Genomic DNA, 15,910 nt, shown 5'->3' with positions numbered 1-15,910 from the left:
AAACCCTTGCTAGATACTGGGCAGGCGTTATAGTTATGAGCTATAACCCTGTTCCTGGCACTGAAGGGGAGACTCCTTTCGACCCGCTTCCTTGGCCCACTATAAGTCCCAGATCTCTCAAGTCTCAGCAGGAGTTAGTGCTGGTTTTCCCCACTTTAGTCCAAGGCCTAACAGTGCTTCACAAACATTATTTCCTCTCACAGAGGATTTTCTGGCTGACCCTCTCTGGTCAAAAGCCAGGCTCCCACTCCCCTTCACTCTCTTGTTTTCTCTCCCCCTCCAACTCCAACTGCCAGCTCCCCCAACATTCCATCCCCAACTGCCATTTCAGGCTAGCCACATGGGGAGGGGGAAGGAAACGTGTCAATCATAGCTCACTGACTGGAAACCTCAGCCTCGGAAGCGGAGTCCGTCACACTAGCACTCGCTGGAACATGTGTGCTTTGGAACAAGCACCGGCAAATGCGGTAAAACGGCATCAAGAGTAAGGCATACCTTAATGAGCAGCAGCTGACATCGGAGATAGGCTGCTGAGAAGTCGGCCATCCCAGCTAACTCGGATTGGAGCTCTCCAAACCTCTGAAGGTCCCTTGAACAAAAGAGAGGAAAAAAGAAACCGGTTTGTTACTGAGAGACGGTCAACTCAAGCTGTCTTTGTGGGTTATCATATCAACCCATGACTTTACTTGATCTCTGATTTGCTTATACAGCCCCAGTGCTGAACCAGGGACTGAAGTCATCTGAAAAAATATCAACAACCCCAGAAAGATTAGGGGGAAATCTCCTGTTGTGGGATTCATACTAGGCTTTGAGCACATCGCAATGCTACAGGAACACAACTGAAGGGCAAACAGATACTGTGTACAGAATTTTTCCGTATCATTAGCTCTACACCCTTTAAAAGTAGAATTTACTGAGGCTACCAGATAAAATGTATAGCAATACAAACCCATTCTTCCAGGCTGGCTATCAGAGGTTTTCTGGAAAACAGCCTTGCCTGGGAAATCATGTTCAGGTAAAAACAGAAGTTATGCTGTATTGTTCATTCTTATTTTGCTACAAGACAGCTACACAAGGCATTTGAGCAGAAGGGGGGAGGAGAAAATCATCTCCTGCGAGTGGTTTCCAAGGCAGGGCGGAGACTAGAAGATGCCTCTCCCCTTCACTGATCTACATTTTCATTCTCTGGGCCACCATGAACATTTATAGCATTTCAAAGGGCGAGTTCCTCTACCCTGGGTCTCTGAGTCAGGAGGGGGGCACATCAGCAACATACTTATCGTCACATGCATATGCAGCTTAACCTTTTCTTTTCCAATACGGGCAAGATAATTATATCTATTTATTTACTTTATTTACACCCTGCCTTTCCCCGCAATGGGGACCCAAAGAAGCTTATGGCCTTCTCCTCTCCTCCATTTTATCCTCACAACAACCCTGTGAGGCAGGTTAGGCTGAGAAGGTGCGACTGGCCCAAGGTCCTTCTGCAGAGGAGGGCAGATTTGAACCTGGGTCTCCCGGTTTCTCATCTGACACTCTGGCCACCCCACCACATTGGCTCTCAAGAGGAGAAAAGCCAGGGAAATGGAAACGGCACGGAAAGAACAGCAGGAGATGTTCGAAGGCGGAGCGTGGAGGGCGGGGTCTCGAGTTCGGAACCTTACCGAATAGTGAACTCGAGCAGCTCCTGAGTGCCTTGTGGGTCCAAATGCTGAAGGTTGAAAACTCTCTCCAGGCTCTGCTGTAGGAACTCCTGCGAGGGATCTTCCGGGAGAGCGTGACTGGCGGACACGGGCGAGGACGCCAACTTTTTCCCTGGCAACTGAGCAAAAGGGGAGGGATACATGGGTGCCAAAGGACGCGATGGGCATTTCCACCTTGAAACGCTCCCGCTGCTGTCCGTGCCTCTGGAACTCGGGGGGGCCGTTTCCTCCAGCCCCCTCCCGCTAGAAATGCATGCCAATATTTATTTATTTATTTATAGTCCGCCTTTCTTGCTGAGACTCAAGGCAGATTCCATAGTGTGAAATTAGCACAGCTGATATCAAGGGCATTTCAATAAACAATGCCATAGGGTAAATAAATGCAAGTTTACAAAGACAGAACATTAGCAAAAATCCAATACAGAGTTGAAGAATTCTAGTAGAAATGGAGCAGAAGCAATTCTAGGACTGACATTAGACAACACAGAACTACCCAGTAGGGTCAGACTTAAAGCAACAGACGGCACATAGGAGCACATACTTAGAGCAAAAGAAAGGACGTAAGGCAGCACAGTGGTGGTCTATGGTTTCTATCTCATTAGCGAAGCATCTCTTTGAGATTCCCTCCCTACAACACAGACCTCCTATCTGTGTAAAAAGCCCTTTTGAATAACTTGGTTTTGCCTCCACCTATTGTTCTGAAAGCACTGCTAAAGAGAAACTACGATCTGGAGTACAGACAGTCAAACACACCCCTTAAGTAGAAGCTCACCAATATAAAAGGATTGGCAACCAAATCCCTGGCAGAACAATGTAAAGTCATTGGGCGCATCTCTCTGTTCACTCCTTTCTAACACTATTCTCTTAGTAGATGAGGATAAAAATAAAAAATCTGATTTCTCGAGGATGTTTTAGAGCAAATCTGGAGAGCCGGGAATATCAAGCAATCTCTGACTAGGACTCTGGCACTCAAGAGGTCATCTGACTTCCAGATCAACATTTCCTAAAGCTGGCGCCAGCGTTGGAACCGGCAAATCCTGGCCATGACATACACAAACACACAGGAGCTGAGAGTTGGCTTGCAAAGTCCCACAATTCGCAGACCTCTACTAGACCTTGAACTTTAAACCAGGAGACAGAGGTACCCCAAAAGGACGATTTGGAAATTTCAGTCCACCACCCAAAACCTCCCTCTCCAGGAATTTCTAAATAGTAAAGAGTAGAGTAAGCACCTTTAAGACTAGCCAACTTTATTGTAGCGTAAGGTTTTGAGAACCACAGCTCTCTTCGTCAGATGCATCTGATGAAGAGAACTGTGGTTCTCGGAAGCTTATTCTACAATAAAGTTGGCTAGTCTTAAAAATGCTACTGGACTCTTTGCTATTTTGTGACTACAGACTAACACGGCTAACTCCTCTGGATCTAGGACCAGGAATCTCTACGTTCTCAGGGGCAGGCTGTTTTTCCTCCCCACCCCTCCCATGGTGTTTTCCTCCGCCTGACTCTCACCTACTCTTTAAATTCCACCTCTCCTAGAGCATGCTCAAGTCCTTACTAGGCTGACGTTTTTGTTTCAATTATTTATATTTTTTCTGCATGCCTGGGAAACCCCAAATTGGGAGAGACTCCCTACCTGGTTGGCAAATGGCCTGATTTTGCATCTTTCATCAACCACACAGGCTACAGCCACTGAGAGCCAGTCTAGTGGCTAGAGTGATGGACTAGGATATGAGAGACTCAAGTCCAATTCCCAACTCTGCCAAGAATACGCACGGGGTGATCTTGGGCCAGTCACAAACACTCAGCCTAACCTACTTCACAAGGTTTGTTGTGAAGGGGGAAAAATTAGGAGAGGAGAATCGTTTAAGCCGATTTGGCTCCCCATTGGGGGAGAAAGGCAGGGTATAAGTGAAGTAAACATTTAAAAATTAAATTAAATTAAAATGTAAAGCTCTTAAACAGACCAGGCTATTTGGACCTAGACTGGAAGCCTACACTTCTCCATTTGTACCTTTTGCTTCAAGATCAGGCCAGGAAGAGTGAAAACAAGGGGGCAGTATCCTGTCCTAGGCTGGAGGAAGTTCTTCCAACAGACAAAACCTTCCTCCAGCTTAAGGGTCTCTTCCGTTGGAGGAAAATCTCCTCCTCAGGGTGGGGGAAGTTTGCTGAATGGAGTGGTAGGATACAGGGCAGAGATTAATCATCACACGTTTCCAAGGGATGATAAAGAATGGTGATTACTCTGCATAAAAACTCTTGTTGGAAAAAATTGACACAATAAATTAGATTAGGGGGGAAAAAATCAAGGGAGTGCACATGCTTTTCGTGCTGTTTGGAATCCGTTTTTATCTTTTGCCAACCAGCACTCAACTCTTCATCCTCCATTTAATAGTAGAATCTTATAGAAAGATGTGACAGAAAGCTTATAGAATGCTGGCTTCAAGCAGAGGAGTGGGGGAAGCCGGGTTTGATTCCCCACTCCTCCGCTTGAAGCCAGCTGGGTGACCTTGGGTCAGTCACAGCTCTCTCAGAGCTCTCTCAGCCTCACCCACCTCACAGGGTGATTGTTGTGGGGCTAATAACAACATACTTTGTAAACTGGTCTCTGAATGTGGCATTAAGTTGTCCTGAAGGGCAGTATATAAATTGAATGTTGTTGTTGATGTTGTTATAGGCAACAAAGCTTCAAAATCATCTTGTTAAAACTGTAAAACTATATAGCAATCATTTAAAACTTTTTTCACTTTGTACTTCTTTTGGGTCTTTCCCCTTTGTTTGTTATGCTTTCTTAACATGTATTTGTTGTGTGCCCTGACCTGGATAGCCCAGGCAAACCCCAATCTCGTCAGATTTCAAAAGCTAAGCAGGGTCAGCTTTGGATAATAATTGGATGGGAGACCACCAAAAACCAAGGTTGCTACACAGAGGAAGGCAATGACAAACTACCTCTGTCGACTTCCGGTTTGGGATTCATGGAGGTCTAACGCAGCTCCATTTGCGGAGCTGACCGGACTGCCGTTTTAACCGGCCGGAGGGGTGAAAATAACCCGCAGCCGACTGCTCTCAGGCGGGGAGCAGGCAAAGAACGCTCAAGACCCTAGGGTGAGCTAGATCTCGGACGAGGGGGGGCTCTACTCAATGAGTCTCCCCCCTGATCCTTGAGGTCCCACCTTGCGACGGGTCGGCTATAATCTCTGCGGCAGTTTTGGGGCCAATTCGGCTGGCATAAGACCTACATACCCAAGCTTCGATCGGAGAGGGAAGTTGAGAGGAGGATTCAAGATCGAAACAGCGATTACAACCCGAGAAAGCTGAAGAGAAGGTAAAGATCGCTATCTCTTGAAACGGGACAGATTGATAAAAACGGAGAGGAAAGAGATTTTTAAACTGCAACAGATTAGTGAAAAGGAGGTGAAGACTCGGCAGGAGTTGTATTTTAAAAGAGACTAAGTTTAAAGAAGTTATTACAAAAATCGGACTATTGTTTTGAATACCTGTGGTTTTGGAGCTGTGGGAAAAAGACACCATCGCGAGACCTGCTGTGGGAAGACGGGAGACAGGAAGTGCGTAATAACAATAGAGTGGCTGGAGAGAAGCGGCCCTTGCCGAAGGACAGGAAGTAGGGAATCGCCATTTTTGAAAGGGGAAGGGTCGCGACTTCAGCGGAAGAGGAAGTAGGCCATTTTGGATTACAACAACATAGAGAAACCATAGAGAAAAGACGCCCGACATTTTGGATATTTAAAAATCTAATTTTGGCAAAGATTGGGACATTTGAAAAAAAGGAAAACGTTTAATTATACGCCACGGAGCTAAGGAAGAGAGCAGATTCGTGGGAGCGAGCTAAAGCAAGCCCCACGATGTCGAAAAAAGAGTGGCAATCGGCAATAGAAAATCTGGACAAAAAACTTGTAGACATGATGAAAGAACTTAAGGACACGAAATTGGAGCTTATTAAGGAGGTTAAAGAAGTTACACAGACAGTAAAGTCGGAGCTGTCAGAAGTGAAAAAAGGCGTGGAAACGATTAGTAGTGAATTACAAGGAACGCAGCAGAGAGTCAAAACAGTAGAAGACGCGATGGAGAACTTAATAGATACGCAACAAACAGAGATGAGACTGGTGAAGGGGAGGATGTCAGTTGCAGAAACTAAACACATGGAGAAGCAGCTTCGTTTTCGTGGACTGCCAGAAGTGGAAGGGAAGTCAGCGCAAGAACAGATGACTGAGGTGTTGGCTGAATACCTGGGGAAGGAGGAGGAGGAAATTGTGGCTATCCTAGATGTGGCGTACCGTGTGAACTCGAGAATTGCAACCCAGAGGAAATTACCAAGGGATGTGATTGTGCAGTTTACAACTAGAAATATGAAAGAGAGGATTGTGACAAAACAATTCCAAGACCCATTGGAGATTGATGGCAAGACGATTATCATAATGAAGGAACTGCCCAGATCAGTGTTATTGGACAGGAAAAAATATAAAGTGCTAATTCAGACTTTGAAGGACATGAATATCAGGTACAGATGGGAATTACCGGAAGGAGTGTCCTTTGAGTTTGGAGGGGCAAAAAAACGCATCAGATCTGAGCGGGAGATGGAGAGATTTATTAAGGACAATGAAAAAGACTTACCAACAAAACCATGAATATGGAGTGTAAAGTATTATCTTGGAATGTAAATGGACTAAACTCACCGAATAAGAGGAAAAATATTTTTCATTGGCTACTAAAACAAAAATGTGATATTGTTTGTTTGCAGGAGACCCATATCAGAAAACAGGATGTAAAATATTTAAAATCTGGAAAATTGGGCAAAGAATTTGTAGCGGCCTCCAACAAGAAAAAAAGAGGAGTGGTGTTGTACATAAAAGAGGAGCTGCAGCCAAAATTTGTTATGAGAGATGTAGAAGCTAGATTTGTAGCAGTGGAATGCAATTGGAACTTAAAGAGAGTGTTGGTAGTCGGACTTTATGCACCTAACGGTGCAAAGGAAAGCTTCTTTGATGATTTAAGGAAGCACTTAGACGATCTTGTATATGACCAGATAATTCTTGCTGGAGACTTCAATGGAGTGACAGATTTGGAACTAGACAAAAAGATTACAACAGCACAAAAGAAAAGAGGACTATTGCCAAAGCTTTTTTTTGAGTTGATTCAACAAGAGACTCTCGAAGACGTATGGAGGAGAGAATATCCTAAAACCAGACAGTTTACTTTTTATTCTGCAAGGCATTTTACATTATCAAGAATTGATATGATCTGGGCCTCAAAAGACTTAGCGTTATGGACTAAGGAGGTAGAGATAATGCCGATGGTAGGCTCAGATCACAACCCAATTATGTGGAAATTTGGAAAAAGGAGAAAAAGGAAAGCCTGGAGAATAAATGAGGACTTGTTACAGGAAAGTGAGAATATGGAAATATTGAGAAGAGAGACAAAGTTTTTCATACAATACAACGTGAATAAAGAAGTACCAACCAGCAAAGTTTGGGACGCGTATAAGGCGGTTGTAAGGGGCATACTAATGGACTTAAATGGCAGAGCAAGGAAAAAGAAAGAGGAGAAAAGACAAGAGATTGAGGAGAAAATAAAAGCCAAAGAAGCACAGTTAAAAAAGAGACCAGGAAAAAAGAAAATATACCAGGAAATCAAAATTCTTCAAGAACAGTTAACAGCAATGAGTAATAAAGAATTGGAGTGGAACCTTAAAAGACTGAATCAAAAAGCGTTTGAGGGCGCTAATAAACCTGGGAAATATTTGGCATGGCAATTGAAGAAGAAAAGGGAAAAGAAAATAATAAATAAAATCTGTGAAGAAAATAAAACGTACTTGGAGCAGACTACCATTAGTAGAGCCTTTTATAAATTCTATGCTAAGCTGTATAATAAAAAAGAAGTAAACAAAGAATCAATAGCATCATATTTGGAGAAAACCAAACTTCCAGAAATCTCGGAAGCTTGGAGAAATAAGTTGAACAGTGAAGTAACTGATGAGGAAATAAGTAAGGCAATACAATCCGCAAATCTAGGAAAGGCGCCAGGGCCAGATGGACTTACGGCTAAATTTTATAAGACAATGGCCAATGAACTGGCACCATTCCTAAAAGAGGTGATGAATGGAGTTTTTAGGGATCAAAGGATGCCAGACACTTGGAGTGAAGCGAATATATCATTGATCCCAAAAGAGGGCCAAGATCTGACTAACGTGAAAAATTACAGACCTATATCATTACTTAACAACGATTATAAAATTTTTGCGAAGATATTGGCGGAGAGACTGAAGGGGTGGCTCTCAGAAGTCATAGAGGAGGAACAAGCAGGCTTTTTGCCAGACAGACAAATAAGAGACAATTTAAGGACAGTGATCAATGCTATTGAATACTATGACAAGCGTTGTGATAAAGAGGTTGGTTTCTTCTTTGTGGACGCTGAAAAAGCGTTTGACAATTTAAACTGGGACTTTATGTTTGCCACTATGGAAAAGCTACAACTGGGAGAAAGATTCATCAGAGCAATTAAAGAAATCTACAGAGACCAGACTGCAGCAATTGTAGTGAATGATGAACTGACTAAGAAATTGACGATTAGTAAAGGAACAAGACAAGGTTGCCCGTTATCTCCATTGTTGTTCATTTTAGTATTGGAGATTCTGATGATACAAATACGACAAGATGAGGAAATACGAGGAATAAAAATAAAGGACTATTCATATAAGGTCAGAGCATTTGCAGATGACATAATGTTAATTGTAGAAGATCCATTGGAGAACATGCCAAAAGTGATAGATAAGATCAAGGAGTTTGGAGACTTGGCAGGTTTTTTTATTAACAAAAAGAAGTCAAAGATATTATGCAAAAACATGACTAAGCAGAAACAACAACTGTTAATGGAAACAACGGATTGTGAAGTAACTAGTAAGGTGAAATACCTGGGAGTTGAGCTGACTGCAAAAAATATAGATTTGTTCAAGAATAATTATGAAAAATTATGGACTCAGATAGAGAGAGACTTGATCAAATGGAATAGATTGAACTTGTCATGGTTGGGTAGGATTGCAGCAGTTAAGATGAATGTGCTACCAAGAGTAATGTTTTTGCTACAGACAATACCAATCATCAGAGACTCTAAACAATTTGAAAAATGGCAGAGGAAAATATCAGATTTTGTTTGGGCAGGCAAGAAGCCCCGAGTGAAAGTGAAAGTTTTACAAGATGCAAAGGAAAGAGGCGGAATGCAACTGCCCAACCTGAGACTTTATCATGATGCAATCTGCCTAGTTTGGTTAAAAGAGTGGATGACACTAAAGAATAAGAAACTATTAGCCCTAGAGGGATATAAAAACATTTTTGGATGGCACGCATACCTATGGCATGACAAAGTAAAGGTCAACTCGATGTTCCTGCATCATTTTGTAAGGAGAAGTTTATATACAATCTGGAAGAAGTACAGAATTTACCTACAAGAAGGAACTCCCTTGTGGGTGGTTCCGTATGAGGTGATAGACCCGAGAGCTGTTGATAATGAACAACAATGTTTAACATACAAAGATATAACTAAAATTGAAGTATCTAAACTTAGAATAAAGACGCAAGAGGAACTATCACCTAACTATGATTGGTTCCAGTATAGACAGATTAGAGACTTATACAACTCGGACTCTGCAAAAGGGGGCATACGAACAGAGAACTCGGAACTAGAGCAGACCCTTTTTAAAGAAGACAAGAAAAGAATATCTAAGGTATACCAAGTACTGTTGAAATGGTATACTGAGGATGAGATTGTTAAAACACAGATGGTGAAATGGGCTATAAATTTCAATAAAGAAATAACAATGGAGGCATGGGAATACTTGTGGAAAACTACAATGAAGATAACGACATGTACTAATATTAAAGAGAACATCTACAAAATGATTTATCGTTGGTACATGACACCAAAGAAGATTGCGCTAGGGAACTTGAACACTTCTAATAAATGCTGGAAATGTAGGAAGCATGAGGGCTCCCTCTATCACATGTGGTGGTCGTGTGAGGTAGCTAGGCAGTTCTGGGGGGAAATAATAAGAGAAATGAGTGAAATTTTACAGTTTCAAATAAATAAGAACCCAGAACTCCTGCTGCTAAACTTGGGAATGGAGGGAATTCCAGCCCATCATAGGACGTTGATATTTTATATGACTGCAGCAGCTAGACTTTTGTATGCGCAGAAATGGAAAGTACAAGAAGTGCCAACTATTGAAGATTGGATCTACAAATTGCTGTATATGGCTGAAATGGACAAGATGACAAGAAAACTGAGAGATCTGGACTCAGGGCAGTTTAACACAGACTGGGAGAAGCTGAAACAACATCTGGAGAAGAAATGGGAGGTGGGAGGAAAACTGTGGCAGTTTGAGAACTACTGAAGTATAATAAAAGTATAAAAGAGAGGGGTGACTTTACCGGGGGAGGAAGAGAAATGTGAATTTATAAGCAGTCAGATTAATTGATTGAGATATATAAAGATATGTAAAGATTAATTGATAGAATATTGATAGAGAATAATCAATGATAAGGTTTAAATATGAGGATTGAGTAATTAACAATATTTTCTTTTTTTGATAAGATTTATATGCACCAAACTGAATGCATAGAAGAGTTAAACTGATTGATTATGTGATGAGTTATATAGAATTACCATAAAAAGATGAAATGAGTAACATATAGAGAACAAATCAAATTGTTTGATTTAAAGGTGGGAAATTTTTATGGTTTATGATATACAGGTTTATGATATATAGAAATATTCAAAATTGGAAAATGGGATAAATTGTTTATCTAAAGACGTACAGTTTGGGTGTATAATAAGTAAAGGAGTTAAAGATGTACTGCTTAATATAATGGAGAATGTATATTTGTTTTAGACAGAGGAATTTAATAGAAGTAAGGGAAAAGGGACAGAGGGTGGGAAAGCTGTTGGAAGTCAACAAAAGGGGGGGAAAGGGAGGGGGTTAGAAATGAAAAATTAGGGGAAAATTGAATGTAATGTAAAAATAATAATGCTCTAACCCAATAAAAATTTTTCTAAAAAAAAAAAAAACAAACTACCTCTGTCAGTCTCTTGCCTTGCAAACCCCAGCCGATGTCTATGGCACAGTGGCACTTTCCACCACCACATTTGATGTATAACTGAGTATTAAAATATTTTTTTAAAATTAAAAGACTTACTCTCAGAGGAGGTACAAGGTGTGAAAGACTGTCCCGAAGGTAGGCGTAGTGCCTGAAGGTGTGGTCCGAGAAGAGGGCTGGCATCGTTGGGCATGATTTGGCAGCGTTGAAAATGAGAACCAAGACTGCAATATCTGAGCAGTTTCAGGAAAACAAGGATCCCCCCTAAGTGACTAGAAAGGGTTTGTAAAAATCCCGTCAGAGAGTACAAATCATAGCTTGTTGCAAAATACAAGTCCCCTAACAGTGAAGTGATATCAGTACCAAGGGATTACTCAGGGCATGCCTACACTACAGTATAATTGTCACAGTGCTTCTTATTCCCTCCGCAGAATCCTGGCAATTGAGAGCGCGGAATGTCAAGGACACTCATCCGTTTCCCGCAAGGTTCCACAGGAAGTGTAGTGAGAAAGAACCCCTGCCACAGAGAAGAGGGAGAGACTCCCTCTTCTCCCTGGCAGAGACTCTTTCTCTAGGCATCTTGTCTAGTCCGCTCGGCTCCCTCTTGCCACCACCAGCTCCCTTGCTCCCCTAAAAGCACTCCGCACTCAGAGGAAGCTGAGCGTGTGATTGTGCTCGCAGTGGTCTGAGGGAGCTGATAGCAGTGATAGGATCCTTGTTATTCTCGCCCATGCCAGTGCACTCGGCTAGGCTCCCCCTTCCTGCTGAGTGCATTTAGGGGAACAAGGGGAGCACAATGGCAGAGGCAAGAGGGACAAGGGGACTATCGCCACTGCCAGATCCCTCTGACTGCTGCCAGCGCAACTGGCTCCCTCTCTCCGGCACCCGCATGCTCAGCTTCCTCTGGCTGCGGAGTGCTTTCAGGAGAGAAAGGGAAGCTGGTGGCGACGAAAGGGGCGAGAGGGAGCCGAACGGACTAGACGAGATGCCTAGAGAAAGAATCTCTGCCAGGGAGAAGAGGGATTCTCCCCCCTCTTCTCCTTGGCAGAACGAAGTCCTTTCTCACTACATTTCCCATGGAACCTTGTGGGAAACTGACGAGTGTCCTCCACGCGTCAGGAGTCTCGTCTGTTTTGTCTCTTAGAGAGGATCTCCACCGCTCTCACAAAACCGACACTTCTTGGGGCACTTGGTAAAAGCTACAGCCGTTAAAAGTTATAAAAACTTCCTCAAAATGTACCCTTTTGCTTTTTTTGCATGCCATTCACTCACACAGAGAAAGGTAGAAGGGAACGTTCGCCAGCAACCTTTGCCAGCTGAGGCTTGGACCAGGAGCAAGTGTGTCCGTACCTGGCAGCCCGAGGCCTCGGCTTCTGTTAAGGAATAAACCGATAAATTACTGCAGGATCTGGGCCCTGCTACTTCTCAGGAGCAGAGGAAGTTCAAGGAGGGCATGTAAGTGACAATCCCGAAAGCAGCTCTGGGTGACAAACCCAAGTCCGTGATATTTTTTTAGAAAGCCGGACATTGAAAAACAGAAAAAGATACAAGCTGGGTCGTCCATATCAGGTTCTGGGGTATCAAAGAACGGGTGGGTACCCAACAGGTCTGGAACAAGTGGGAGCACCAGGGTGGGATGTCGGCCTCCCAGGAACTTCAAGCACCTGCAAAGAAAGAGATTAACAACAGTGAGCTTCTGAAACCAGCAGAAGGCTTCTCACTCCCGATAACCCAAAAACAAAAGAGCTGGGAATAAATCCGGCATGGTCCAGTGAGTGTGATGATGACAGCAACCAATACTGCAGCATTTCTAGAGCTAAAAGGCCAGGCACTCCATCAGTTCCTTAGACAGGAGATGACAACTGAGACAAGAGCAACTGTGTAAATGCATTATTAGAAATAATTTTAAATAGTAAAAATCCGCCAAGACGATTTTAAGCCAGGCTTTTTAATGCTCTCAAAGCCATTACTGCCTTAACCATTGTTTAAACGGTGCCTCGGTTGTCAAAACTGGAACTGCACAAAAATGGAAAACTCCAGTATCGCCTACAATGGAGGAATGGTGGATAAAAGTTTTGGAGTTTGTATCAATGGCAAAACTTACTTCTCTGATTAAAGACATCATCTACATTTTTGGCTGAATGGAAACAGCTTATTGACTTTTTACATGAAATAGATAATAATGACTTGATGATATCTGGATTTATGGATTAAGAATCACGAAATGATAGAAAAAAAGAGGGCTCTTATGTTTAACATAGAATGAGTGAGACTCTGAAAACGATATATATTTGTCGCGGAGAAAACTGGAACTCAACTTGAAGTTTAGTTTTCCTTTCCCCCCCTATCTTCCTAAGTTGTATTTTCATTTTTTTTTAATTATTAGTTGCTTTTCCTGTTTATTTTCCTGTTTATATGTAACTGTTAATTTGTTTTTTTAGATTGTTGAGTTTTTTCTTATCTTTTATGCTTACTGTTTATTGTTTAAATAAAAAATTTACAATCAAAGCCATCATTGCCTTAATGATGCTGAGAACTGCTGTAGCATAGCAGTTAAGCGGCTGGGCTGGGAATCGCCACTCTGCTAGTTCGACTCCCGCTACTGCCATAAGCTCAGCAGGTGGCCTTGGGTAAGCCACTCCTCTCAGCCCCAGCTCCCCAGCTGCATTGTGGGGATAGTAATAACACTGACTTTGTTCACTGCTCTGAGTGGGGCACTGATCTGTCCAAAAGGGTGGTATATAAACACACTGCTATTATTGTTGTTGTTGTTGTTGTTGTTAAATGTGAAGATCTGATGCAAGCAGTGAACAGTAAGCCACTAGAGGTGTGTCTCAGCCTATGCAACATCTCTGAACAGTAAGTCATTTCACTGCAATATTTAGCTGCGCTGACAAGACTTGATAGGAAAAATTAAAATTCAGGAAGCCAACTGGATTATCTTTTCCTGGCTATGGTTAAATATTGTTGTTAAATATTGTTCCAGTTTTCCATGAGGCCAACAGCAGCTGTTTCTACCGGTCATTTATCAGAACCACGGGCTTTCCGAAACCAGACCAGAATTCTAAGATCATTATTAGAAGCAAAAAAGAATTCACCATAGTTTATTTGCAAATTTGGAACAATGGATCCCCCATAGCTGAATCGGGACATAGGATTTTTCTCACATTATAAATGCTAATTTTCTGCACTTCGCACCTAGACTCTATTTATTGTAGCTAGCATACCCCTCCCATCCACTGCCTGGATTATAAGGACCCCTTCCTTTTCCCGCTCCTTGTATCTGACAAAGGGAACTCTGACTCTCGAAAACTTATACCCTGAAAATCTAGTCAGTCTTTAACGGGCTCCTGGGCTCAAATCTAGCCCTCATTAATATCAACTTTAAAACCTTTAGCTATCCAAATAGGCCCAAATATAAACAAGCCCATACAAATTAATTTCTTGCAACAAAAGCATTCTGGAATCAGGACCTCGAAACTGTTTTAAATCATTATGATTCTTACTGGGGCAGGGGACACATCAATACTTACTTCCAGATGGACTCCCTATCGGTGGGATACTTAGTGAGGTTTTTCAGGAGCTCCACCAGGGCAAGGTGGATGCTTTCTTTTGTCGAAACATTGGTGCAACAGAGCAGCTCGTGGAGCGCCTCTCGTATATCCCGGGAAGAATCCTAAGGCAAGATGCACAAAAAAGGATGTTTGTGTCTGCTAAGATGATTGATTCCTGAACCAGTCGATTACAGAACCCTTTTGGGGTGCTTGCAGGCTGTGCATGAAAGGGAGTGGAGAACTGATTCACATAAAGGAGGAAAGGGACTGATACCATGTCAAAGACAAACACTGTTCTCTTTGGATAATCTTACAAACCAGGGAGGAGATGCGGAGGAGATACGTCCCTGGATCCTCAAATACCATGATCGCTGTGTTGCCTTTGCGGATCCCTTTCTCCTTGCATGCCAATTCTCTCCTGTCTTAGAATTATAGCCGCTGCAGCTTACTGGGACTTCCAAATCAGACAGCTATAGCTGCTGCCAACCTTCCAACCATGGTTTGCAAGCCACTTCTGACCATTGTTTCAAACTATGGTTTGGAAGTTAGCGCTAACCGTGGCTTGCCCAGTTTGGAAAGGACAGCTAACTACAGTTAGAGCACTCCAAAAATGTAGAAAGCAAGGTTGAAGGAGGGAGAGTGTAAGCTTGTGCCATGTTCTGAACTCCTGTGTACAAATCAAAGTAGGGAAGGGAGTCACAGACTAGGTAGCCAAAAAGGGAAAGCATCAAAGCCTACAGTGAGAATCTTTGGCACAACCAGGGCTAATTTCGAGGGGGAACACACAGGAATGCAGTTCCAGCAGTTCCCCAAAGAGGTCACGTCAGGTGGCCCCACCCACCTGACTCTCGGCCATTTTGGGCCCGTTTCGGCCTGGATTGGGGTCGAAACGGCCTGGATCGGGCCTCTGACGGGTGGTGGATCACTCTCCCGCTCATCAGCAGCCCGATCCTGACCATTTGGGGCCCTTTTCAGCCCCTCTTTGCCATTTTGGGCCCAATTTCGGCCCTGAATGGCCAGAATTGGATCCAAAACAGCCAGAATAGGTGATGTCAGGGGGTGTGGCATATGCAAATCAGTTATACGAATGACACACTTCTGGCGATAGCAAGAGGCGTGGCATATGCTAATGAGTTATGCTAATGAGTTCCGCCAGCTCTTTTTTATGAAAGGACCCCTGGGCACGACCACCAGCGAAGCCCTTCCCAGAGGGAACGCTTGCCTCCAAGACCCCGAGCAGAGTGTCCAGCTGGTCTTCTCGGAGAGTGATGTTGTTGGAAATCTTCCTCATGGTGTGGATCGACTGCAGCCGAACTTCTTCGATCTCGTCGTTGAACATGTCAACCAGAAAGTCGAGGCATTTCTCCGCAAAAGAGGACGAAGACTGGGCTAGCATGCAGAGGGCTTCGACCGCAGCAATCCGGACCTCTGGAAACAGCACAGGCAAACACACAACATCAAGAAACGAAGCTGACACACAAAGGTGGGGAGGGGGGAGAAAATCAATTTGGGCCACAGGCGGGCTAGCTCAAGTCATTTTCTAACCTAA

At 43.2% G+C, this 15,910-nt stretch overlaps 1 protein-coding gene across 1 annotated transcript in view; it reads right to left on the bottom strand.

The window, feature by feature from the left end:
* INTS4 (integrator complex subunit 4) overlaps positions 1–15,910 on the bottom strand; it is a 60,014-nt gene that overhangs the window by 22,867 nt on the left and 21,237 nt on the right. Inside the window, exons 11-16 of the mRNA XM_054974628.1 lie at positions 15,584–15,789; positions 14,341–14,483; positions 12,356–12,471; positions 10,907–11,040; positions 1,665–1,822; positions 496–589 (exon numbers count right to left, since the gene is read on the bottom strand). Of these exons, the coding sequence (XP_054830603.1) occupies positions 496–589; positions 1,665–1,822; positions 10,907–11,040; positions 12,356–12,471; positions 14,341–14,483; positions 15,584–15,789 (851 nt within the window). The remainder of the gene's footprint in view (positions 1–495; positions 590–1,664; positions 1,823–10,906; positions 11,041–12,355; positions 12,472–14,340; positions 14,484–15,583; positions 15,790–15,910) is intronic.

The sequence above is a fragment of the Eublepharis macularius genome, chromosome 3, assembly GCF_028583425.1.
Source record: "Eublepharis macularius isolate TG4126 chromosome 3, MPM_Emac_v1.0, whole genome shotgun sequence".
Classification (NCBI taxonomy): domain Eukaryota; kingdom Metazoa; phylum Chordata; class Lepidosauria; order Squamata; family Eublepharidae; genus Eublepharis; species Eublepharis macularius.
This window is presented reverse-complemented; position numbering and strand designations above follow the sequence as displayed.